Source organism: Salmo trutta, chromosome 29, assembly GCF_901001165.1.
Source record: "Salmo trutta chromosome 29, fSalTru1.1, whole genome shotgun sequence".
NCBI classification, from domain to species: Eukaryota; Metazoa; Chordata; class Actinopteri; order Salmoniformes; family Salmonidae; genus Salmo; species Salmo trutta.
The window spans coordinates 5,438,913-5,465,156 of record NC_042985.1 but is presented as its reverse complement, the minus strand read 5'-3'; the positions used below and the strand labels follow the sequence as shown (position 1 = coordinate 5,465,156).

The window sequence follows — 26,244 nt, the reverse complement described above, 5'->3', positions numbered from 1 at the left end:
GGCCTGAGTTCACTATCTTCATTTATCCACCATATTTGACTTTACTTTGAGAGAACTTAGGGTGGCGTGGTGTTGTCCCAGTGCTCTGCTGGTGAGGACTTATTAACACTTTTGCCTAGTTTGAAGGCTCTCTGTCTTAGAAGCCAGCTTCAATGTATCGGCCATTCAGTTTGCTATTTTTGTCAGTTACTTCTATACAATTGTGTGTGTGTTTCACGGTGACAGGCATTGAAGGAGTGTATCATACAAAACGCTGATAACGTTGAGCCAACACAACAATAGATACAACACATTTTACATATTTTATTCTAGATGTATTAGTTGTTTTATACCTCATCCACATGGGTTGGACACTGACATTCATGAATAAACTAAAGGGATTTCATTGACAAAAAAACGTTTGAAAATGATTCATTTGGACATAGAAGCACTAAACACCAATGGTCCGATCCTCATTAGATTATGTAACATTACATGATAGACAGCCATTTTGTTGAAATCCTGAATAAGTCGGTCTTCAACAGCACGCTCAGAACAGGTGCATGTTGCGGATGGAGAATAGTTCGATGCATATCCTTTTTTCAAAGGCTATTTGTTGTGGTGCAAAGCATGTCAGAAAACCGATTTGGATTTGTCTCGTAGGCTAAACTCGTTTGCCATGTCTCTGGAATAACAGGATAATGCCACAATCCTTGTGGGGAATACTGGAAAATCACAATATTAGACTTGGTTATGTATAAAAAGATAGTTGACTATTTACAAAATTCAAGTTTGTATTTCTACAAAGTAAAAGTGCATCAAAATTATGAATTTATTCTGTGTATTTTCCTCCAATGGAGATACTGTAGGACTAGTATGAGAGGAGAGGGCAAGGAACGTTGGAGATACTGTAGGACTAGTATGAGAGGAGAGGGGAAGGAACGTTGGAGATACTGTAGGACTAGTATGAGAGGAGAGGGGAAGGAACGTTGGAGATACTGTAGGACTAGTATAGGAGGAGAGGGGAAGGAACGTTGGAGATACTGTAGGACTAGTATGAGAGGAGAGGGGAAGGAACGTTGGAGATACTGTAGGACTAGTATGAGAGGAGAGGGGAAGGAACATTGGAGATACTGTAGGACTAGTATGAGAGGAGAGGGGAAGGAACGTTGGAGATACTGTAGTACTAGTATGAGAGGAGAGGGGAAGGAACGTTGGAGATACTGTAGGACTAGTATGAGAGGAGAGGGGAAGGAACGTTGGAGATACTGTAGGACTAGTATGAGAGGAGAGGGGAAGGAACGTTGGAGATACTGTAGCACTAGTATGAGAGGAGAGGGGAAGGAACGTTGGAGATACTGTAGGACTAGTATGAGAGGAGAGGGGAAGGAACATTGGATCTCCAAAACAGAAGGTATTTTCTTGGGACTTCCAAAAAACAGTTCTCTGCCCAAGTTCTTTGGAAACAAAAGCACCAGAGAGTTTCTTGAATGTTGACAATTGTTGTCCTGGTGACTTGGAGATTTTCAGTTCACAATACCATTCTCTAAAAGTCACTTGGGTAGAGTCACATCTACTGGCACATGCCGCCAACTTCTTCGTCTTTGTGTTTCTCTCCAGAAGTATGTACTGTAGTTGTCAGCGCAGTAGGCCATAGTAGGCCAATATAGCCGCCTGCAGTTGGCACAGCACCTTGAGGTTTTTTCTTGTACAGTGTACAGTTATCTCAAAACAAAGCCTACCAAGGTGAATCAAATTTAAGCTGCTTGCCTCAGAATCATTGTCTGATTATAACTGCAGCCCTTTCTAAGTTAGTCATTATTACATCAATAGGAATGGACTCATCAACCAAAATATCTCTCCATCGCTCTTCAATGTGGTCAGGAGGAAGGGTGCCATAGCCTAAATACAGGGTAGAGGTTAGAGGTGGGTAACCAGGGGCAGTGTGGGTGGAGGTTAGAGGTGGGTAACCATGGGGAAGGGTGTCTAGCTAAAGGGTAGAGGTCAGAGATGGGTATGGGTAACCAGGCACCGAGGAGGGTCCAGTAGTCTCAGCAGTACAGTGGAGGGCAGGGCATTATGGTTGGTAGTGCTAACGTCTCATGGGTCATACAGGTACAGTTGGTCATCCAGTGCACTGAGCAGGTCTTGATTTGACGGTCTCATCTTGCAGAGCCTTCTGGACTGTACCACTGTAGTGTCGGGGGGGATGGGGCAGTCCCTGAGTGTTGGGTCCCCTGTGTGTATGATGGCTGGTCCCTCGTCTGCGTTAGTTACCGCTCCTCTGCCACCTTTCCATTGGTCTCCTGCTCATCCTCTTCTCTCCTCTTCTGCCTCTGGAAGAAGCCAAGCTTGGAGGAGGGAGAAGTGAGATTGAGAGGCATAGATACTTCTAGATCGTTTTCATAGAAACAATCTCAGCTGGCTTTATCAGTGTGGGGCATGCTGTTTCTTAGTGGGAAAATACATACAATAATGTACAATCATTCTTTGCCAGAAGAGGGCAGTGTCGTCCACTATATTACACTGCAGTTACAACACTGTAGACGTCAGTCAGTTAAAATACTCCTACTGAATTTAGAGAAAGAACCCGAGTGTACCAGAAATGGCACACTATGCTCATTGTCATTTCTGCAATCCAGGACAGTAAAATTACAGGTGCAATCTGGCAATTATTTAGTTTAAACAAACAAATCCTGTTGCTGTAAACTCACTATCTCCATGATAAATGTATATTGTGATCATCATGCTGGTGTAATGTTTGTATGAGAGCTCCAGGGCAGTAGGGCAGGCTTTACCTTCCATAGAGCTAGGCTGAGCAGGGATAGCAGCAACAACCCTCCCAGCGTGCTCCCAATGATAATCCAGATTGAGATTCTGTAATCCCCTTCTTTCCTAATCTCCAGGATTATCTGTGGAAACGAGCACACAAAACAAGACAAAATGGCACCCCGATCAAATAACAAAAGCTGATCCTAGTTCAGTTTACACGCCATAGACTGCAATAGATTACAACAGATTACGTCTACTATTGGGAATCTTACTACGTCCCTGTTTTGTACCATTGGAAGACTTCAAAAGGGCAGATTCAATTTTTTTTAAGCAACTGGTGCCTCTAAAGGTCTTGTACACACACATTATATGCAGATCTATCTTGCGTGATGCTTTGTGGGTCAGTGTTAACACGGTGTCATCTTGTGTGGATCACCGGCTTTACTGGAATTCCATCTGATCAATGATGCATTCAAAATAAAATGTTTCCATGCTCTCTTTCCCTGTGGAGTCTCGTCAAAAGCAGAGATGAAGGGAACTGGTTGTGCTTCTAAGAGCGCTGAGTTGAGTGCATAACAACTTTGTGTGACTGGTTGTTGCTTAACTCTAAATATTGGCCTATAGGTAGCAGCAATGAGCAGTTTATGGGAGAACAGGGCTCCACCACACGTGTTGCTGCTGGTCCTTTCGGTCCTTAAGCACCAGGCAGTCAATCATGTGTGTTAGAATAACAGCCTTGGCTGTGAGGATTCTGCATAGCTATTAGGTGCTCATTTGTAGAACATGAACTGCAACTATAGTGAAAAGTAGTCTAGTCTCTTGGCCAGGCTGCTATTGAAAATACAAGTTTTCAATCGAATGAATGAATGACTCTATAGAAAAGGTTAAAAGGTTATGCACTGAAGTGTGTCTTGACTTGGGAGTGTTTTGTACTCACATGTCTGACAGGCCTTTCTTCATGAAGAAACATGGGGCTTGAAGGTGGAAGTTCTACTGCTGCACTCGTCACCAGTTCCAGGACTTTGAACCTCAGCTGGTGTTGTAAAAGAGGGTGAATGAACACAACAGGAAGTTAACGTCTCACAGACATGCTCAAGGAGTGTAGGATTTAGCAGTGGAATGTGATATACTCACAGCATGCAAGGCGTCCAACCGTAATGCCCCCCTGATTCTGACGCTGACTTCCTTGTAGGGGTTCAGGTTGACAGTGCATTGGACCGGCAGAGGCAGAGTATTGGACTGGTTCTGAAGAGGCCAAACACAAGCTTGTTAGTTAAGAATGTTCCATTATTTAGGTAAGCTAGTTGCAATCATATGGTGTGGGTGGTTTACCAGGCGTGAGACTCGAGAGAGGTCTTCTGGAGACGCCCTGCTCTGTGCCACATGTTGAGGGGGTATGCAGTGGGTACCGTCTGTCTAAGGAGACAGAATTACATCTCCGTTAGAACCCAGACAGTATAAGAACACACTTGGTGGTCTCTCAAAGGAAGCAGACCATTCTAAGTCCTTTGCCAGATTTTCAAGTCCTCTCACCTTGTCAATATGGAAGTCCGATATCTGCAACAGCTGGTTCCCGTTTTTGGTCATCTCTGGAATTTCTATATTCAACTGCAGGTCCCTCACGGGAAAGAAGCCCAGATTCTGAATCTGTGAGAAATATAGGGCACTAATTCAGTCTTAACTCAAGCAATAAAAAATAGTTGGGGTATTTTGTAAATGTAATTGCAATATACAGTATTTCTACACTGTAAAGACAATTGATTGTTGCGTGGTTGCTGTATGATTGTGCCGCAACCCTGTGTGTTGTGACCTTTGATCCTCACCTGGAAGGTGAAGTTGAAAGGAGGACCAATATTTCCCGGTATTTCCAGGGAGAGGTCTGCTTTGATCTCACAGCCAGAGGGGTTGGAGTCCCTTTACGGAGAAAAGGTGATACACTCAATCACGTACAGTATATCTGTATACTGTATATCTAACGTTTGCCATTGTGTCTATGCAACACTAAATCAACATTGAATCGTTCAGTTCCAGTGACAGGGAATTGCATTGCTATGATAGTTCACTTTTATTTTACAAGAGTTTTATGAGTTTATTTAAGAGTGACAGAAGGAGAAGGAACTTTAGAGAGGACATTGTGACAAAGACAAACCTTGTAAATAGGAGGTCAGCCTCGTATTTCAGCGGGTGAAAGATGTCGTTGAAATTGTCTGCTAAGGTAACCTCCTCTCCGTCACTGTAGAGAGAAAAAAAAATGCATTTCAACTATTCTGACATGCCAAACTCACATCTCAATGGGACTACATGCTAAGTGAACCTTGGATGACGTGGACATATTTCAGAGATGTTATAGCTCCGTTTCTGTCAATATCCTGCTTCTCACTGGGTGGATCTGTGGTTAGTGTGATGAATCAGTTCATTGTTGAGAAATGCTGATTGAGATGCAGTATCTGCAGGTTTTCACCCTCTTTTCACCCTCACCCTGATTAGTGACTGTTTGACACCACCCTCATCTGTTGATTAGTGACTGTTTGACACCAGCCTCATCTGTTGATTAGTGACTGTTTGACACCACCCTCATCTGTTGATTAGTGACTGTTTGACACCAGCCTCATCTGTTGATTAGTGACTGTTTGACACAAGCCTCATCTGTTGATTAGTGACTGTTTGACACCAGCCTCATCTGTTGATTAGTGACTGTTTGACACCACCCTCATCTGTTGATTAGTGACTGTTTGACACCACCCTCATCTGTTGATTAGTGACTGTTTGACACCACCCTCATCTGTTGATTAGTGACTGTTTGACACCACCCTCATCTGTTGATTAGTGACTGTTTGACACTAGGAAAGTCAGGAGAGGAGAAACTCCTGAGCTAAGAACATTATCTCATTATCTCACCTGATCATAACTGTAAAAATAATATTTATCAGACAGTGATTAAAAAACGGTTTATTATTTGAAGTGGTTTAGTGCGTCCTCACCTGCTGGCTTCTAGAATGACTCGTACGTGGTCCAGGAACACTGATCGGCTGAACTCAAACTCCAGGCGGAAAGATACCTACATGGGGGACGACAAGAGAGAGTATTATAGTACCACGATGACAAAATGTTTCCAGATATTAATCTACTGTAGTCATTTCTCTCACAGGAAATATCATGCCTTTGCATCATAGTAAATAACTTTGTGGGTCAAAGCTTTTTTCCTTCTGTAATTCTTGGACAGACTTAACTAAATTCTGTCAACATTGCTGATTTGGTCGTTACAGTGCTCGTACTAGTCGCATTACCCATGAGTTTCGCATTACCCATGAGTTTCACATTACCCATGAGTTTCACATTACCCATGAGTTTCGCATTACCCATGAGTTTCACATTACCCATGAGTTTCACATTACCCATGAGTTTCGCATTACCCATGAGTTTCGCATTACCCATGAGTTTCGCATTACCCATGAATTTCGCATTACCCATGAGTTTCGCATTACCCATGAGTTTCGCATTACCCATGAGTTTCACATTACCCATGAGTTTCGCATTACCCATGAGTTTCGCATTACCCATGAGTTTCACATTACCCATGAGTTTCACATTACCCATGAGTTTCGCATTACCCATGAGTTTTGCCACAACAGAACGGTCAAAACATGCATACAGGTGTGGACACCTGAGAGTAGAGCTGAGCTGAGAGCAGTAGCACTGGGGGAGGGTTCTCCTGGCTATAAACCATTTCCAAACTGTACGTTCCCTCAGTCCCCAGCCTCCGACAATAATACATCCCACATTAGGGATTAAAGAGAGAAACCTGCAATAACCTGGACTAAGTCCTTGGCCCAGGACTCAAGGAGCCTGCAGCCCTGTTGGTACCAAACAAAGAACCAGGGCATTTCCCCTCTGAAGACCAAGCACTGAACATATGTACAATTACTGTACTGCCAACATGGATGGGTTCAATGGAGACACACTGCAGCTACCGTGAGTTTACATATGCCTGATTTCTAAATCAACCCTTAAAACCTAGGAACCTTGTACCTTCATGTAGATGTAAACAGATTGGATATGTACAGTAGGTGAGAGTGAAGTGTTTTACATTCAGCATCACTACGTCAAGGGAAATAACAATATCTACATATATATCAGGATGTTATGTATAATAATTAGGGTCGGTAGTCATTTTGCTACGGGTCGGTAGTCATTTTGGCAGGTTACCTTAGTGTTCTTGGGCACAGGGACTATGGTGGTCTGCTTGAAACATGTAGGTATTACAGACTCAGTCAGGGAGAGGTTGAAATTATCAGTGAAGATACTTGCCAGTTGGTCAGCGCATGCTTTGAGTACACGTCCTGGTAATCTGTCTGGCCCTGCGGCCTTGTGAATGTTGACCTGTTTAAAGGTCTTACATCGGCTGCGGAGAGCGTGATCACACAGTCGTCCAGAACAGCTGATGCTCTCATGCATGTTTCAGTGTTACTTGCCTCAAAGCAAGCATATAAGTTATTTAGCTCGTATGGTAGGCTCGTGTCACTGGGTAGCTCTTGGCTGTGCTTCCCTTTTTAGCCTGTAATAGTTTGCAAGCCCTGCCACATCTGACGAGCGTCAGAGCCGGTGTAGTATGATTCAATCTTAGTCCTGTATTGACACTTTGTGAGTTTGATGGTTCGTCGGAGGGCATAGCGGGATTTCTTATAACCTTCCGGGTTAGAGTCCCGCTCCTTGAAAGCGGCAGCTCTACCCTTTAGCTCAGTGCGAATGTTGTCTGTAATCCATGGCTTCTGGTTGGGGTATGCACGTACAGTCATGTGGGGACGACGTCCTCGATGCACTTATTGATAAAGCCAGTGACTGATGTGGTGTACTCCTCAATGCGATCGGTAGAATCCCGGAATATATTCCAGTCTGTGGTAGCAAAACAGTCCTGTAGTTAAGCATCTGCTTCATCTGACCGAGTCACTGGTGCTTCCTGCTTTAATTTTTGCTTGTAAACAGGAATCAGGAGGATAGAATTATGGTCAGATTTACCAAATGGAGGGCGAGGGAGAGCTTTGTATGTGTCTCTGTGTGTGGAGTATAGGTGGTCTAGAATTGTTTTCCCTCTGGTTGCACATTTAACATGCCCATATAAATTCGGTAAAACTGTTTTAAGTTTCACCTGCATTAAAGTCCCCGGCCACTAGGAGCGCCGCCTCTGGATGAGCGTTTTCCTATTTACTTATGGCAGTATACAGCTCGCTGAGTGCGGTTTACGTGCCAGCATCGGTCTGTGGTGGTATGTAGACAGCTACGATAAATACAGATAAACTCTCTAGGTAGAGAGAGATACTATGCATAGGTCTTACCAGAGGCTGCTGTTCTATCCTGCCAATAGAATGTATAAATGTTTCCTGCTCCAGCGAAATCGCAGTTCTGATGTCCAGAAGCTTTTTTTGGTCATAAGAGACATTAGCAGCAACATTATGTACAAAACAAGTTGTGAACAATGTGAAAAAACAAACAAAATAGCATGGTTGGTTAAGAGCCGATAAGACGGCAGCCATCCCCTCCGGCGCCATCACTACTACATCACCCCCCCTTTTTGTTTTTACACTGCTGCTACTCGCTGTTTATTGTCTATGCATAGTTACTTTACCCCTACCTACATGTACAAATTACCTCGACTAACCTGTACCCCCGCACATTGACTTGGTACCGGTATATAGCCTGAATATAGCCTCTTTATTGTTACTTTTTATTTAAAAAATGACTTTAGTTTATTTCGGAAATATTTTCTTAACTCTATTTCTTGAACTGCATTGTTGGTTAAGTGCTTGTAAATAAGCATTAAATAAGCACCTATTGTATTTGGCGCATTTTCATCAACGGGGCTGCAGTGGAGCAGGTTGAGAGCTTCAAGTTCCTTGGTGTTCATATCACCAAAAACGAACATGGTCCAAGCACACCATGACCGTCGTGAAGCGGGCACAACAAAACGTATTCCCCCTCAGGAGACTGAAAATATTTGGCACGGGTCCTCAGATCCTCAAAAGGTTCTACAGCTGCACCATCGAGAGCATCCTGACTGGTTGCATCACTGCCTGTTATGGCAACTGCTCGGCCTCCAACCGCAAGGCACTACAGAGGGTAGTGCAAACGGCCCAGTACATCACTGGGGCCAAGCTTCCTGCCATCCAGGACCTCTATACCAGGCGGTGTCAGAGGAAGGCCCTAAAAATTGTCAAAGACTCCAGCCACCCTAGTCATAGACTGTTCTCCCTGCTACCACACAGCAAGCGGTACCGGAGCACCAAGTCTAGGTCCAAGAAGCTTCTAAACAGCTTCTCCTCCCAAGCCATAAGACTCCTGAACATCTAGTCAAATGGCTACCCAGACTATTCACATTGCCCCCCCTCCCTACCCTCTTCACACCACTGCCACTCTCTGTTGTCATCTATGCATAGTCACTTTAATTAACTCTACCTACAGTCGTGGCCAAAGGTTTTGAGAATTACATAAGTATTCATTTTCACAAAGTCTGCTGCCTCAGTTTGTATGATGGCAATTTGCATAACATTCTGGAGTATATGAAGAGTGATCAGATGAATTGCAATTAATTGCAAAGTCCCTCTTTGCCATGCAAAGGAACTGAATCCCCCAAAAACATTTACACTGCATTTCAGCCCTGCCACAAAAGGACCAGCTGACATCATGTCAGTGATTCTCTCGTTAACACAGGTGTAAGTGTTGACGAGGACAAAGCTGGAGATCACTCTGTCATGCTGATTGAGTTCAAATAACAGACTGGAAGCTTCAAAAAGAGGGTGGTGCTTGGATTCATTATTCTTCCTCTGTCAACCATGGTTACCTGCAAGGAAACACGTGCCGTCATCATTGCTTTGCACAAAAGGGCTTAACAGGCAAGGATATTGCTGCCAGTAAGATTGCACCTGAATCAACCATTTACCGGATCATCAAGAACTTCAATGAGAGCGGTTCAATTGTTGTGAAGAAGGCTTCAGGGCGCCCAGAAAGTCCAGCAAGCAGCAGGACCGTCTCCTAAAGTTGATTCAGCTGCGGGATCGGGGCACCACCAGTACAGAGCTTGCTCAGGAATGGCAGCAGGCAGGTGTGAGTGCATCTGCACGCACAGTGAGGCGAAGTCTTTTGGAGGATGGCCTGGTGTCAAGAAGGGCAGCAAATAAGCCACTTCTTTCCAGGAAAAACATCAGGGACAGACTGATATTCTGCAAAAGGCACAGGGATTGGACTGCTGAGGACTGGGGTAAAGTCATTTTCTCTGATGAATCCCCTTTCCAATTGTTTGGGGCATCCGGAAAAAAGCTTGTCCGGAGAAGACAAGGTGAGCGCTACCATCAGTCCTGCGTCCTGCCAACAGTAAAACATCCTGAGACCATTCATGTGTGGGGTTGCTTCTCAGCCAAGGGAGTGGGCTCACTCACAATTTTGCCTAAGAACACAGCCATGAATAAAGAATGGTACCAACACATCCTCCGAGAGCAACTTCTCCCAACCATCCAGGAACAGTTTGGTGACGAACAATGCCTTTTCCAGCATGATGGAGCGCCTTGCCATAAGGCAAAAGTGATAACTAAGTGGCTCGGGGAACAAAACATCGATATTTTGGGTTGTCGTGACGTTGTATTAGTTAATGTGACGACTGTTGCTCATCGAATGATTAACGGTTTATACTTACGTGATTAAATGAATTAAGCAATGAATCAAGCAATTATTAACTCATTAACCTGGGGCACCATGGGAACATTGTTTTGATTGAGTTTCTATTTCCCAAATTAACTCAAAGGATATCAGAATATCGATTACAACAGTCGCTAAATTAATCAATTTCCTCTACAGTCTCATAATCTGAAAGTCGTATAATCCGGGAATCTGCACGGACCCGGGCTTTACCACTGAATTTACCACACCAATCTTAGTTGATTATTTATTTACTAGCAAGCTAAAATGATGATAAAAATGCACATACACAAAACACAGTCTAGCTATCGATTAGGACTTAGTATAACGGGCCAACACACTATGGCGCTTGTTACCCAAAATGGGGATTTTAAAGAGAGAGAAATAAAGGAAGTACACGAGAGAAATATACATTTGGGTTCATTTGTCAGCCATGCTTATTTAAAATTAGCCTTGCCCCGAACTGCCGCTCTTATGGGTCAGAATATAATGGTGTAATTACGTGTTGGAGTTCTCAGGTGGGAAGCTCCGCGTGGGTCGTTTAGGCTTCTAAATGACGCAGTTCTCCGGCGCAACTCTCTGGTTGTCCTCACGATGTCAGTGTCCTTCTTGGCTAAGTGGTCTGATCCTCACCCTTGATCGGAAAGGGGTCTTCTGAGGACAGACAGCTCTGTAGCTCAGAGCTCACAGCTTCGGCTCGAATGGTGTCGATACCACGATTCAATGGAGAGTGGAGGCTGGGTGGTTCGGCTTGAATTCACCCGCTTAGACACAGCTACTCGTCCGTAGCTCGTGTAGAAAAATATTTCTTTGTCTTCAACCTTGTGTTTCGTTTTGGGGTTCGTCGACTTTGTTAGACCTTGGCTGCAGCTTGGGGTCAATAGTCTACTATGTTAATTCTTCACTCTCCTGTCTTATACCCTCGGGTCAGAAGTGGGTGTAACAGCCTTTAGGGCGATTCTCTGGGCGGACCAAGTACAAGGGGGCAAGGCTTAGATTTGGCTAAAAATCCGATTTTAGACACTAACTTCACATTTCATCTTTATCAAAACATTCTGTTTGATTTGGATATTTTCCAAACAGCGTACAATGTATAAACATCAGGCATATACTGGGAAAACTCTTAAAGGTACAATGTTTTCATAATAACGTCATCTCTTAACCTTTAAAAACAAATACAAAAGTTACATACATTTTATACATACATAATATTCCACTTTTCGTCATAACCACCATTGTGGCTGACGGAAACCATTGTTCCAAAGTCCCTTTATTGCATGTTTAAGGTTCTGAGGCCAGTTCTCCATTGTTAGGACAAAGGAATTTCTCTGTATTATGGGCATGAGGTGTCATAAAACCCCCACATCTTCAGACCCCTAGATCTCTCCTCCTCAGTTGGGGGTTTGGGAGATAATCTGTAGGGTGGTGGTCTCCTGTACCCTGACCTGATCAGGACAGCCATGGCCAGGAAACTCCCCAGACCTTAATCCCATTGAGAACTTGTGGTCAATCCTTAAGAGACATGTGGACAAACAAAACCCCACAAATTCTGACAAACTCCAAGTGTTGATTATGCAAGAATGGGCTGCTATCAGTCAGGATGTGGCCAGAAGTTAACTGACAGCATGCCAGGGCGGATTGCAGAGGTCTTGAAAAAGAAGGGTCAACACTACAAATATTGCCACTTTGCATCAACTTCATGTAATTGTCAATAAAAATCTTTTGATACTTATGAAGTGCTTGTAATTATACTTCAGTATTCCATAGTAACATCTGACAAAAATATCTAAAGACACTGAAGCAGCAAACTTTGTGGAAATTAATATTTGTGTCATTCTCAAAACTTTTGGCCACGACTGTACATGTACGTACTACCCCAACTAACCGGTGCCCCTGCACATTGACTCTGTACCGGCACCCCCCTGTATATATTGTTATTTTTTACTGCTGCTCTTTAATTACTTTTATCTCTTATTCTTATCCTTGTTTTTTTTAACTGCACTGTTGGTTAGGGGCTCGTAAGTAAGCATTTCACCTGTTGTATTTGGCGCATGTGACTAATAAAATTTGATGTGACATAAAATTTGATTTGTATTTGTGTTGACACTTAACCTGTTCAGAAGTGCAAAGCAATCCTTGCAACACTCAGCAGTAAGGACATTCTCGCCCAAAAAACAGACACAAACAAGCCTAACTTCCAGCTGTATTTAGTGTGCAGTGCATAGTCAGCCCACTAACTGCTATCCTTGGCACCATTCAAGGAGGAGGAGAGAAGAGGAGGAGAGGCGTTGAGCATTGTCAACTGTCCTCCATCCCATGATGGACCCCTGATTCATTCCGTCTGGGCAGGAAGGAATGCCTAATGAGGCAGCTATCTTCCTGCCTGTATAGAATCCCTCAACTCTGACAGAAAAATGATACTGAATGTACACAAACAAGAACCCCTACATTATAACACACACTCACATTTGTTTTACTATCCTTGTGGGGACCAAACAATTGATTGCCATTCAAAATCCTATTTTCTCTAACTCCTAAACCTAACCTCTAAGCCTAAAATTGCCCTTTTCCTTGTGGGGACTGGCGAAATATCCCCACTTGTCTGAATTGTTCTTATTTTAATATCCTTGTGAGGACTTCTGGTCCCCACAAGGATAGTAAAACCAAAAACATACACTGTTCTGTAGGCGTCAGATATGTCAAAGGAATGTTTATCTTGTCTGCCTGATCAAAATGCTGAGGACTGGGTCAGTTTATGCCAGGTCCTATGGGGGGAGGATATTGACTGTAATAATAACCCCAATGGTTGGCCTTAGTGGTATGGGCTTGGAAGACATCACAGTGGAGCAGTGTGGGTAATGACTGTGGCCAATCAGAGCCCTGACACAGTGGAGTGGTGTGGGTAATGACTGACACAGTGGAGCGGTGTGGGTAATGACTGGGGCCAATCAGAGCCATGACACAGTGGAGCGGTGTGGGTAATGACTGGGGCCAATCAGAGCCATGACACAGTGGAGCGGTGTGGGTAATGACTGTGTCCAATCAGAGCCCTGACACAGTGGAGCGGTGTGGGTAATGACTGGGGCCAATCAGAGCCCTGACACAGTGGAGTGGTGTGGGTAATGACTGTGGCCAATCAGAGTCCTGACACAGTGGAGTGGTGTGGGTAATGACTGGGTCCAAACAGAGCCCTGACACAGTGGAGCGGTGTGGGTAATGACTGGGGCCAATCAGAGCCCTGACACAGTGGAGCGGTGTGGGTAATGACTGGGGCCAATCAGAGCCATGACACAGTGGAGCGGTGTGGGTAATGACTGGGGCCAATCAGAGCCCTGACACAGTGGAGCGGTGTGGGTAATGACTGGGGCCAATCAGAGCCATGACACAGTGGAGCGGTGTGGGTAATGACTGGGGCCAATCAGAGCCATGACACAGTGGAGCGGTGTGGGTAATGACTGTGTCCAATCAGAGCCCTGACACAGTGGAGCGGTGTGGGTAATGACTGGGGCCAGTCAGAGCCCTGACACAGTGGAGCGGTGTGGGTAATGACTGTGGCCAATCAGAGTCCTGACACAGTGGAGCGGTGTGGGTAATGACTGGGTCCAAACAGAGCCCTGACACAGTGGAGCGGTGTGGGTAATGACTGGGTCCAAACAGAGCCCTGACACAGTGGAGCGGTGTGGGTAATGACTGGGGCCAATCAGAGCCCTGACACAGTGGAGCGGTGTGGGTAATGACTGTGGCCAATCAGAGCCCTGACACAGTGGAGCGGTGTGGGTAATGACTGGGTCCAAACAGAGCCCTGACACAGTGGAGCGGTGTGGGTAATGACTGGGTCCAAACAGAGCCCTGACACAGTGGAGCGGTGTGGGTAATGACTGACACAGTGGAGCGGTGTGGGTAATGACTGACACAGTGGAGAATGTAAAACCAGAAAGTGCCTTAGGTACTCTCCTCTGATCTGGGCCAACTCAGGACACCTTAGCAAAGTGTTTCCCAAACTCGGTCCTGGGGACCCCAAGGGGGGCACGTTTAGTTTCTTTCCCCTAGCACTACACAGCTGATGAAATAATCAACTCATCATTCATCTTTGATTATTTGAATCAGCTGTGTGGTGCTAGGGGGAAAAAACAAATGGGAACACCTTGGGTCCCCAAGACCGAGTTTGGGAAACCCTGCAATAGTGCTATACCGTACTGTACCTATCCGATGCTACTCTCCTCTGTTCTGGGCCAACTCCAGCCACCGTAGTGCTATACCGTACTGTACCCACTCTCTACAGGGAACACTGCTGGTTTCACTGGGCTGGACTTTGCTCTCTACAGGGAACACTGCTGGTTTCACTGGGCTGGCCTTTGCTCTCTACAGGGAACACTGCTGGTTTCACTGGGCTGGCCTCTGCTCTCTACAGGGAACACTGCTGGTTTCACTGGGCTGGCCTCTGCCCTCTACAGGGAACACTGCTGGTTTCACTGGGCTGGCCTCTGCTCTCTACAGGGGACACTGCTGGTTTCACTGGGCTGGCCTCTGCTCTCTACAGGGAACACTGCTGGTTTCACTGGGCTGGCCTCTGCTCTCTACAGGGAACACTGCTGGTTTCACTGGGCTGGCCTTTGCTCTCTACAGGGAACACTGCTGGTTTCACTGGGCTGGCCTTTGCTCTCTACAGGGAACACTGCTGGTTTCACTGGGCTGGCCTCTACAGGGAACACTGCTGGTTTCACTAGGCTGGCCTCTGCCCTCTACAGGGAACACTGCTGGTTTCACTGGGCTGACCTCTGCTCTCTACAGGGAACACTGCTGGTTTCACTGAGCTGGCCTCTGCTCTCTACAGGGAACACTGCTGGTTTCACTGGGCTGGCCTCTGCTCTCTACAGGGAACACTGCTGGTTTCACTGGGCTGGCCTTTGCTCTCTACAGGGAACACTGCTGGTTTCACTGGGCTGGCCTCTGCTCTCTACAGGGAACACTGCTGGTTTCACTGGGCTGGCCTCTGCTCTCTACAGGGAACACTGCTGGTTTCACTGGGCTAGCCTCTACAGGGAACACTGCTGGTTTCACTGGGCTGGCCTTTGTTCTCTACAGGGAACACTGCTGGTTTCACTGGGCTGGCCTCTGCTCTCTACAGGGAACACTGCTGGTTTCACTGGGCTGGCCTTTGCTCTCTACAGGGAACACTGCTGGTTTCACTGGGCTGGCCTCTGCTCTCTACAGGGAACACTGCTGGTTTCACTGGGCTGGCCTCTGCTCTCTACAGGGAACACTGCTGGTTTCACTGGGCTGGCCTCTGCTCTCTACAGGGAACACTGCTGGTTTCACTGGGCTGGCCTCTACAGGGAACACTGCTGGTTTCACTGGGCTAGCCTCTACAGGGAACACTGCTGGTTTCACTGGGCTGGCCTCTGTCCCTACAGGGAACACGGCTGGTTTCACTGGGCTGGCCTTTGCTCTCTACAGGGAACACTGCTGGTTTCACTGGGCTGGCCTCTGCTCTCTACAGGGAACACTGCTGGTTTCACTGGGCTGGCCTCTGCTCTCTACAGGGAACACTGCTGGTTTCACTGGGCTGACCTCTGCTCTCTACAGGGAACACTGCTGGTTTCACTGGGCTGGCCTTTGCTCTCTACAGGGAACACTGCTGGTTTCACTGGGCTGGCCTCTGCTCTCTACAGGGAACACTGCTGGTTTCACTGGGCTGGCCTCTGCTCTCTACAGGGAACACTGCTGGTTTCACTGGGCTAGCCTCTACAGGGAACACTGCTGGTTTCACTGGGCTGGCCTTTGTTCTCTACAGGGAACACTGCTGGTTTCACTGGGCTGGCCTCTGCTCTCTACAGGGAACACTGCTGGTTTCACTGGGCTGGCCTTTGCTCTCTACAGGGAACACTGCTGGTTTCACTGGGCTGGCCTCTGCTCTCTACAGGGAACACTGCTGGTTTCACTGGGCTGGCCTCTGCTCTCTACAGGGAACCCTGCTGGTTTCACTGGGCTGGCCTCTGCTCTCTACAGGGAACACTGCTGGTTTCACTGGGCTGGCCTCTACAGGGAACACTGCTGGTTTCACTGGGCTGGCCTCTACAGGGAACACTGCTGGTTTCACTGGGCTGGCCTCTGCTCTCTACAGGGAACACTGCTGGTTTCACTGGGCTGGCCTCTGCTCTCTACAGGGAACACTGCTGGTTTCACTGGGCTGGCCTCTGCTCTCTACAGGGAACACTGCTGGTTTCACTGGGCTGGTCTCTGCTCTCTACAGGGAACACTGCTGGTTTCACTGGGCTGGCCTCTGCTCTCTACAGGGAACACTGCTGGTTTCACTGGGCTGGCCTCTACAGGGAACACTGCTGGTTTCACTGGGCTGGCCTCTACAGGGAACACTGCTGGTTTCACTGGGCTGGCCTCTGCTCTCTACAGGGAACACTGCTGGTTTCACTGGGCTGGCCTCTGCTCTCTACAGGGAACACTGCTGGTTTCACTGGGCTGCTCTCTGCTCTCTACAGGGAACACTGCTGGTTTCACTGGGCTGGTCTCTGCTCTCTACAGGGAACACTGCTGGTTTCACTGGGCTAGCCTCTGCTCTCTACAGGGAATACTGCTGGTTTCACTGGGCTGGCCTCTGCTCTCTACAGGGAACACTGCTGGTTTCACTGGGCTGGCCTCTGCGCTCTACAGGGAACACTGCTGCTTTCACTGGGCTGGCCTCTACAGGGAACACTGCTGGTTTCACTGGGCTGGCCTCTGCTCTCTACAGGGAACACTGCTGGTTTCACTGGGCTGGCCTCTGCTCTCTACAGGGAACACTGCTGGTTTCACTGGGCTGGCCTCTGCTCTCTACAGGGAACACTGCTGGTTTCACTGGGCTGGCCTCTACAGGGAACACTGCTGGTTTCACTGGGCTGGCCTCTACAGGGAACACTGCTGGTTTCACTGGGCTGGCCTCTGTCCCTACAGGGAACACTGCTGCTTTCACTGGGCTGGCCTTTGCTCTCTACAGGGAACACTGCTGGTTTCACTGGGCTGGCCTTTGCTCTCTACAGGGAACACTGCTGGTTTCACTGGGCTAGCCTCTGCTCTCTACAGGGAACACTGCTGGTTTCACTGGGCTGGCCTCTGCTCTCTACAGGGAACACTGCTGGTTTCACTGGGCTGACCTCTGCTCTCTACAGGGAACACTGCTGGTTTCACTGGGCTGGCCTTTGCTCTCTACAGGGAACACTGCTGGTTTCACTGGGCTGGCCTCTGCGCTCTACAGGGAACACTGCTGGTTTCACTGGGCTGGCCTCTGCTCTCTACAGGGAACACTGCTGGTTTCACTGGGCTAGCCTCTACAGGGAACACTGCTGGTTTCACTGGGCTGGTCTTTGTTCTCTACAGGGAACACTGCTGGTTTCACTGGGCTGGCCTCTGCTCTCTACAGGGAACACTGCTGGTTTCACTGGGCTGGCCTTTGCTCTCTACAGGGAACACTGCTGGTTTCACTGGGCTGGCCTCTGCTCTCTACAGGGAACACTGCTGGTTTCACTGGGCTGGCTTTGCAGTACCATACTTTAAAGAGACCCAACCAGAACAGAAAACATCTGGCTTGTGACTCTGTCTGGCTCCCATTCAAACACAATGACTGTGGGTGATTAATTCATTTCGGTTTTTTGAAGGGTCCCCCAACATGGCCCCAGATCAGATCTCTCAGAAGGGTCCCCCAACATGGCCCCAGATCAGATCTCTCAGAAGGGTCCCCCAACATGGCCCCAGATCAAATCCCTCAGAAGGGTCCCCCAACATGGCCCCAGATCAAATCCCTCAGAAGGGTCCCCAACATGGCCCCAGATCAGATCCCTCAGAAGGGTCCCCCAACATTGCTCCAGATCAGATCCCTCAGAAGGGTCCCCCAACATGGCTCCAGATCAGATCCCTCAGAAGGGTCCCCCAACATGGCTCCAGATCAGATCCCTCAGAAGGGTCCCCCAACATGGCTCCAGATCAGATCCCTCAGAACGGTCCCCCAACATGGCTCCAGATCAGATCCCTCAGAAGGGTCCCCCAACATGGCTCCAGATCAGACCCCTCAGAAGGGTCCCCCAACATGGCTCCAGATCAGATCCCTCAGAAGGGTCCCCCAACATGGCTCCAGATCAGATCCCTCAGAAGGGTCCCCCAACATGGCTCCAGATCAGATCCCTCAGAAGGGTCCCCCAACATGGCTCCAGATCAGATCCCTCAGAAGGGTCCCCCAACATGTTCCAGATCAGATCCCTCAGAAGGGTCCCCCAACATGGCTCCAGATCAGATCCCTCAGAAGGGTCCCCAACATGGCCCCAGATCAGACCCCTCAGAAGGGTCCCCCAACATGGCTCCAGATCAGATCCCTCAGAAGGGTCCCCCAACATGGCTCCAGATCAGATCCCTCAGAAGGGTCCCCCAACATGGCTCCAGATCAGACCCCTCAGAAGGGTCCCCCAACATGGCTCCAGATCAGATCCCTCAGAACGGTCCCCCAACATGGCTCCAGATCAGATCCCTCAGAAGGGTCCCCCAACATGGCTCCAGATCAGATCCCTCAGAAGGGTCCCCCAACATGGCTCCAGATCAGACCCCTCAGAAGGGTCCCCCAACATGGCTCCAGATCAGATCCCTCAGAACGGTCCCCCAACATGGCTCCAGATCAGATCCCTCAGAAGGGTCCCCCAACATGGCTCCAAATCAGAACCCTCAGAAGGGTCCCCCAACATGGCTCCAGATCAGACCCCTCAGAAGGGTCCCCCAACATGGCTCCAGATCAGATCCCTCAGAAGGGTTTTTGTTGGAGAGAATATGAAGCAAATAATCCTGCGGTAATTCTGTTGTCAAGGAGATGACCATTATTTGCGCTAATGACTTGGTGGGGTAATGTGGTGGGATGATTGGGGAGCTGATGAAACGTTTGGTTTACTGAGACCACTACTTGCTCGCTGTGTGTGTGACTTTCATTTATATATGCATTTGATTATGCAGATATTTCATTGGAACAGAATACATCTCCATTTGAAGTGTCTTTCTGTGCTACAAGAAATAAAGCATTTCAGGCAGTTACTGTTGAGTTACTGTTGATGACTCCAGGTTACTTATTGCCTGAATGTATTCTAATGTTCTCTGGCATGCCATGCGGTTCTATTTCTGGCTACCAGAATATAAAAAGCTATAAAGAGAAGATCAGATAAGGGTTTTTTCTTAACCAAACTCCTATGTTCAGTGCTTAGGGGCATAGACACATGTTTAGTCTGGATACTTGTTTGTACAGGGCTGTTCGGATGAGATATCTATATATTTGTGAGGCAGTTAGAGGCTATGTGATTTTGGTGTATGTAGTACATCGTATAAAGGGCAATAATGCATTTAAGCAAATTGTGTTTACTGTAACACAGATTCAACCAGTCAAACCAAGTTGCCATGGTTACATTACATGATGTCATTGTGGCATTAAACCAGGTTCTCATGGATACATTACGATGACATCAGAGCTATGTCATCAGAAGGTAACGTGGTTATTGTAGCTAATAGATATGCGGAAGAAGGCTACACATGGTTAAATCTGATTGGATCATTGTATGGGTTAGGAGCCAGTACAATTTACATAATTTGGTGATTATCTCTCAGTTTATTGTGTGATTTAACTTTTAACAACACAACGCCTAGACTTAATGCTTACGCCGAAAAACTGTTTCTAGATGACATTCTTCAAGAGAACGTCTCTTCTAGAGAGCATTCACTGTAGAGTAGTGACAATCAGGAAGACTGGTGTTTTGAGGAGGAGCTAGGCCTGCTAGACCAGACAAGACTTTTAACTGAAAATTCAGCACCTCATGAAAGGCAGGAGGGAGGGAGAGAGGGTTATACGAGGCCGGATGGAGAGAGAGGAGGAGTACAGGAGGCAGGATGGAGAGAGAGGAGGAGTACAGGAGGTAGGATGGAGAGAGAGGAGGAGTACACAAGGCCGGATGGAGAGAGAGGAGTACAGGAGGCAGGATGGAGAGAGAGGAGGAGTACAGGAGGTAGGATGGAGAGAGAGGAGGAGTACACAAGGCCGGATGGAGAGAGAGGAGGGGTACAGGAGGTAGGACGTAGAGAGAGGACGGGTACAGGAGGCAGGATGGAGAGAGAGGAGGGGTACACAAGGCCGGATGGAGAGAGAGGAGGGGTACAGGAGGTAGGACGTAGAGAGAGGAGGAGTACAGGAGGCCGGATGGAGAGAGAAGAGGAGTACAGGAGGTAGGATGGAGAGAGAGGAGGAGTACACAAGGCCGGATGGAGAGAGAGGAGGAGTACAGGAGGCCGGATGGAGAGAGAGGAGGGGTACAGGAGGTAGGACGTAGAGAGAGGAGGGGTACAGGAGGCAGGATGGAGAGAGAGGAGGGGTACACAAGGCCGGATGGAGAGAGAGGAGGGGTACAGGAGGTAGGATGGAGAGAGAGGAGGAGTACAGGAGGCAGGATGGAGAGAGAGGAGGGGTACAGGAGGTAGGACGTAGAGAGAGGAGGGGTACAGGAGGCAGGATGGAGAGAGAGGAGGGGTACACAAGGCCGGATGGAGAGAGAGGAGGGGTACAGGAGGTAGGATGGAGAGAGAGGAGGAGTACAGGAGGCCGGATGGAGAGAGAGGAGTACAAGAGGTAGGATGGAGAGAGAGGAGGAGTACAGGAGGTAGGACGTAGAGAGAGGAGGGGTACAGGAGGCAGGATGGAGAGAGAGGAGGAGTACACAAGGCCGGATGGAGAGAGAGGAGGAGTACAGGAGGCCGGATGGAGAGAGAGGAGGGGTACAGGAGGTAGGACGTAGAGAGAGGAGGGGTACAGGAGGCAGGATGGAGAGAGAGGAGGGGTACACAAGGCCGGATGGAGAGAGAGGAGGGGTACAGGAGGTAGGATGGAGAGAGAGGAGGAGTACAGGAGGCCGGATGGAGAGAGAGGAGTACAAGAGGTAGGATGGAGAGAGAGGAGGAGTACAGGAGGTAGGACATAGAGAGAGGAGGGGTACAGGAGGCAGGATGGAGAGAGAGGAGGGGTACAGGAGGCAGGATGGAGAGAGGAGGGGTACAGGAGGCAGGATGGAGAGAGGAGGGGTACAGGAGGCCGGATGGAGAGAGAGGAGGGGTACAGGAGGCAGGATGGAGAGAGAGGAGGGGTACAGGAGGCAGGATGGAGAGAGAAGAGGGGTACAGGAGGCAGGATGGAGAGAGAGGAGGGGTGCACGAGGCTGGATGGAGAGAGAGGAGGGGTACAGGAGGCAGGATGGAGAGAGGAGGGGTACAGGAGGCCGGATGGAGAGAGAGGAGTAGTACAGGAGGCAGGATGGAGAGAGGAGGGGTACAGGAGGCTGGATGGAGAGAGAGGAGGGGTACAGGAGGCCGGATGGAGAGAGAGGAGGGGTACAGGAGGCAGGATGGAGAGAGAGGAGGGGTACAGGAGTCCGGATGGAGAGAGAGGAGGAGTACAGGAGGTAGGATGGAGAGAGAGGAGGGGTACAGGAGGCTGGATGGAGAGAGAGGAGGGGTACAGGAGGTAGGACGGAGGGAGAGGAGTACAGGAGGTAGGACGTAGAGAGAGGAGGGGTACAGGAGGCAGGATGGAGAGAGAAGAGGGGTGCACGAGGCTGGATGGAGAGAGAGGAGGAGTACAGGAGGCCGGATGGAGAGAGAGGAGGGGTACAGGAGTCCGGATGGAGAGAGAGGAGGAGTACAGGAGGTAGGACGTAGAGAGAGGAGGGGTACAGGAGGCCGGATGGAGTGAGAGGAGGAGTACAGGAGGTGGGACGTAGAGAGAGGAGGGATACAGGAGGCAGGATGGAGAGAGAGGAGGGGTGCACGAGGCTGGATGGAGAGAGAGGAGGGGTACAGGAGGCAGGATGGAGAGAGAGGAGGGGTACAGGCGGCCAGATGGAGAGAGAACCCTGTGGAAAAAAGGTTCTACATGGAACCCAAAATGGTTCTACCTGGAACTTAAAATGGTTCTTCTATTGGGACAGTTAAAGAACCCCTTTAGGCTCTAGATAGCACCTTTTTTCCCCGAAGAGTGTAGATTCAAACATGGCTCTTTCAAAAAAGTACAACCCGATGCAATATAATTCAAAACATACAGCTGACAGGAAAGACTAATAAATGTGGTTGTCGTTACAGGCCTGGGAAGGGAAGATGTCAGTGGAGAAAATGATGCTAAACAACAGGCAGGAAGTTGAAACAGACAATCAGATAGGGGAATATATAGCAGAACATATCATTAAAGTATCTCTTCATACTGTATCTATCTTCATTTGATCCTGTCTGATGCTCCAAGCAAAGGAAAGCAACCTCTGTTGTCTACAATATATCAATGGTCCAAATGCAGTGTTGGATAGAGACATTCATTAAACTCTTTTACCCTGTACACTGAACAAACAGTCATTTCCTTCTAGACCTCTCATTCAGTGATGCGTAATACCGTACTCCTATAACATACTTAAAGTGAACAAGAGTACTGCATCATTTTCATCATCTCGGCCTGATTATAAAAGACCAAGGGCTGAAATCTCTACGCTCTTCTCAGCAACTGTAATAGACTGATTCAGTTTAGTAATTTAACAACAAACCCTTGGCCCCAGAGGACAATTGGATTCATAAATTAACTTAAAATGTCCACAGATTTAAGGGCCGAATGGGACATTAGTGGCCTGCAAAGTAGAAAAACGGAACAGTACAAAGAGTTTGAAGTTTCCAAGCAAGAAGCGACAGCCAAAAGTCACAAAGTTACATAATGCAACCATCAATAACATTGTTTCACGGTTATCTACTGTGAGATGTAATTTATGAAAACAATCACTGATCTTATTAAAAGAATGGTAGCTGATATTTTGTTATGGCTGTGTTTGATAAGCCCAGGAGAACTGTTGCACAATAATATTGACAATATTAAAGTGGGGGTGATGGTTGCCAGATTGGTGTGCGGAGGGCACACTGCTGACAGCCCTCTTGGTGGGAGTTGGGGCAGGAAGGACTCTCTACCATAACTCTTAGATGGTTGGGTTGGGTACGTGGGATAGGTGGGTGTCTTGATTGTAAAATGTCCAGGATCAACCCCATATAGATTAACCATGGTGCACCTTGATCAACTCTGTGGTTGCAAACGGTCTGCACTACTTTACTATGGTCTTTAATGGTCCACTGTTTTGGTTTACTGTTCTGGTAAGCACTGTTGCGGTCTATGGTCGCCTATTCTGGTCCATGATATGATACAGTACTCCACTAAGAGCAGCTGTGGTACCCTGTGGTCATGAACGGTCTGGTATGGTGCATTGTGGGGAACTGTGTCTCAGTGTGGTCTACCTTGAACGCCGTGTTACTAAAGGGACTCCCACTCACCTGAGTCTTGGCTCTCATGAAGGGAGCGCTGACGTTGCAGGTCTTCTCATGCCTCTGTCTGTCCTCACTGCGACACTCTATCTTGATATCCGAGTTGTCCTGAGATGGAAACAGAGATAAAACACACTCAGTGACTGAGAGAACAATGAGAGAGACAAGCTTCTCCATCAGACAAGCCTGACTTCCCCCAGGAATAATTATATTCTATATGGCTAGAACAGGTGCAGTAGTACTCCATACTGTATTTGAAGAAGACTTGTTCTTCAATAGACAGACTGTACTAGTCTAAAGGTGATTGGCCAAATCATCTTTACACTGACTTCTGTGAGCAGTCAACCAAGCACTGTTTCTGTGACTCTGCGCTGCTGGTGTACTATAGTCTGCTGTACTGGTGTACTGTTGTCTGCTGTACTGGTGTACTGTTGTCTGCTGTACTGGTGTACTGTTGTCTGCTGTACTGGTGTACTGTTGTCTGCTGTACTGGTGTACTGTTGTCTGCTGTACTGGTGTACTATAGTCTGCTGTACTGGTGTACTGTTGTCTCCTGTACTGGTGTACTATAGTCTGCTGTACTGGTGTACTGTTGTCTGCTGTACTGGTGGACTGTTGTCTGCTGTACTGGTGTACTGTTGTCTGCTGTACTGGTGTACTGTTGTCTGCTGTACTGGTGTACTGTTGTCTGCTGTACTGGTGTACTGTTGTCTGCTGTACTGGTGTACTGTTGTCTGCTGTACTGGTGTACTATAGTCTGCTGTACTGGTGCACTGTTGTCTGCTGTACTGGTGTACTATAGTCTGCTGTACTGGTGGACTGTTGTCTGCTGTACTGGTGTACTATAGTCTGCTGTACTGGTGTACTATAGTCTGCTGTACTGGTGGACTGTTGTCTGCTGTACTGGTGTACTATAGTCTGCTGTACTGGTGTACTGTTGTCTGCTGTACTGGTGGACTGTTGTCTGCTGTACTGGTGTACTATAGTCTGCTGTACTGGTGTACTGTTGTCTGCTGTACTGGTGTACTATATTCTGCTGTACTGGTGTACTGTTGTCTGCTGTACTGGTGTACTGTTGTCTGCTGTACTGGTGTACTGTTGTCTGCTGTACTGGTGTACTATAGTCTGCTGTACTGGTGTACTATAGTCTGCTGTACTGGTGTACTATAGTCTGCTGTACTGGTGTACTGTTGTCTGCTGTACTGGTGTACTATAGTCTGCTGTACTGGTGTACTATAGTCTGCTGTACTGGTGTACTATAGTCTGCTGTACTGGTGTACTGTTGTCTGCTGTACTGGTGTACTGTTGTCTGCTGTACTGGTGTACTATAGTCTGCTGTACTGGTGTACTATAGTCTGCTGTACTGGTGTACTGTTGTCTGCTGTACTGGTGTACTGTTGTCTGCTGTACTGGTGCACTATAGTCTGCTGTACTGGTGTACTGTTGTCTGCAGTACTGGTGTACTATAGTCTGCTGTACTGGTGTACTATAGTCTGCTGTACTGGTGTACTATAGTCTGCTGTACTGGTGTACTATCGTCTGCTGTACTGGTGTACTGTTGTCTGCTGTACTGGTGTACTGTTGTCTGCTGTACTGGTGTACTGTTGTCTGCTGTACTGGTGTACTGTTGTCTGCTGTACTGGTGTACTATAGTCTGCTGTACTGGTGTACTGTTGTCTGCTGTAGTGGTGTACTGTTGTCTGGTGTACTGTTGTCTGCAATACTGGTGTACTGTTAACTGCAGTACTGGTGTACTGTTGACTGCAGTACTGGTGTACTGTTGACTGCAGTACTGGTGTTCTGTTGACTGCAGTACTGGTGTCTGCTGTACTGGTGTACTGTTGTCTACTGTACTGCCATTTATTGGACTGTATTGTTGTACTATAGTCTTTGGTCCTGGAATAGTGGTCTATAAATCCAATGTACTGTGAATCATCACCTTGACAATGAGACTAGAGAATCGTAGGTTAGGAGTGTAGGTGATGTTGAGGCGGGCTCCATAGGCGTTCTCTCCCCTGTTCTCCAGACGAACATCCACCACCATCCTCCTCCTCGATCCCTCCATCACTCGCTCTGACCCCTCCGCCCCTCCTTCGGACAGACGTCGACACATCACACCCCTGGAGTGGACTGCATTCCCACAGAACTGCCTGTGGGGAGGAGAGGGAGAAAGTCATATATTCTGATCTGTGTGGTGTGGTGTGGTGTGGTGTGTGTGTGTGTGTGTGTGTGTGTGTGTGTGTGTGTGTGTGTGTGTGTGTGTGTGTGTGTGTGTGTGTGTGTGTGTGTGTGTGTGTGTACGCTCACCTCCAAGACAGCAGGTCAGTTGTACTCTGTAAGGACAGGCCTGGTACACAGCGGTCGTCCTCATCACAGCCATTCCAGAAGGGAAGCTAGTAGAGAGAGAGATACTCAGTTACAATGACATCCATTTCATAGTATGGCTATGCCAAGAGG

At 47.8% G+C, this 26,244-nt stretch overlaps 1 protein-coding gene across 1 annotated transcript in view; it reads right to left on the bottom strand.

The window, feature by feature from the left end:
• Positions 1–281: 281 nt before the first annotated feature.
• The window catches only part of itga11a (integrin, alpha 11a), a 110,709-nt gene continuing 84,746 nt past the window's right edge, over positions 282–26,244 (bottom strand). The window contains exons 18-29 of the mRNA XM_029720635.1: positions 26,095–26,180; positions 25,727–25,937; positions 23,797–23,895; positions 5,733–5,809; positions 4,901–4,984; positions 4,575–4,665; positions 4,285–4,398; positions 4,084–4,167; positions 3,886–3,996; positions 3,689–3,784; positions 2,778–2,891; positions 282–2,330 (exon numbers count right to left, since the gene is read on the bottom strand). Coding sequence (XP_029576495.1) covers positions 2,253–2,330; positions 2,778–2,891; positions 3,689–3,784; positions 3,886–3,996; positions 4,084–4,167; positions 4,285–4,398; positions 4,575–4,665; positions 4,901–4,984; positions 5,733–5,809; positions 23,797–23,895; positions 25,727–25,937; positions 26,095–26,180 — 1,245 coding nt within the window. The 3' untranslated portion in view covers positions 282–2,252. The remainder of the gene's footprint in view (positions 2,331–2,777; positions 2,892–3,688; positions 3,785–3,885; positions 3,997–4,083; positions 4,168–4,284; positions 4,399–4,574; positions 4,666–4,900; positions 4,985–5,732; positions 5,810–23,796; positions 23,896–25,726; positions 25,938–26,094; positions 26,181–26,244) is intronic.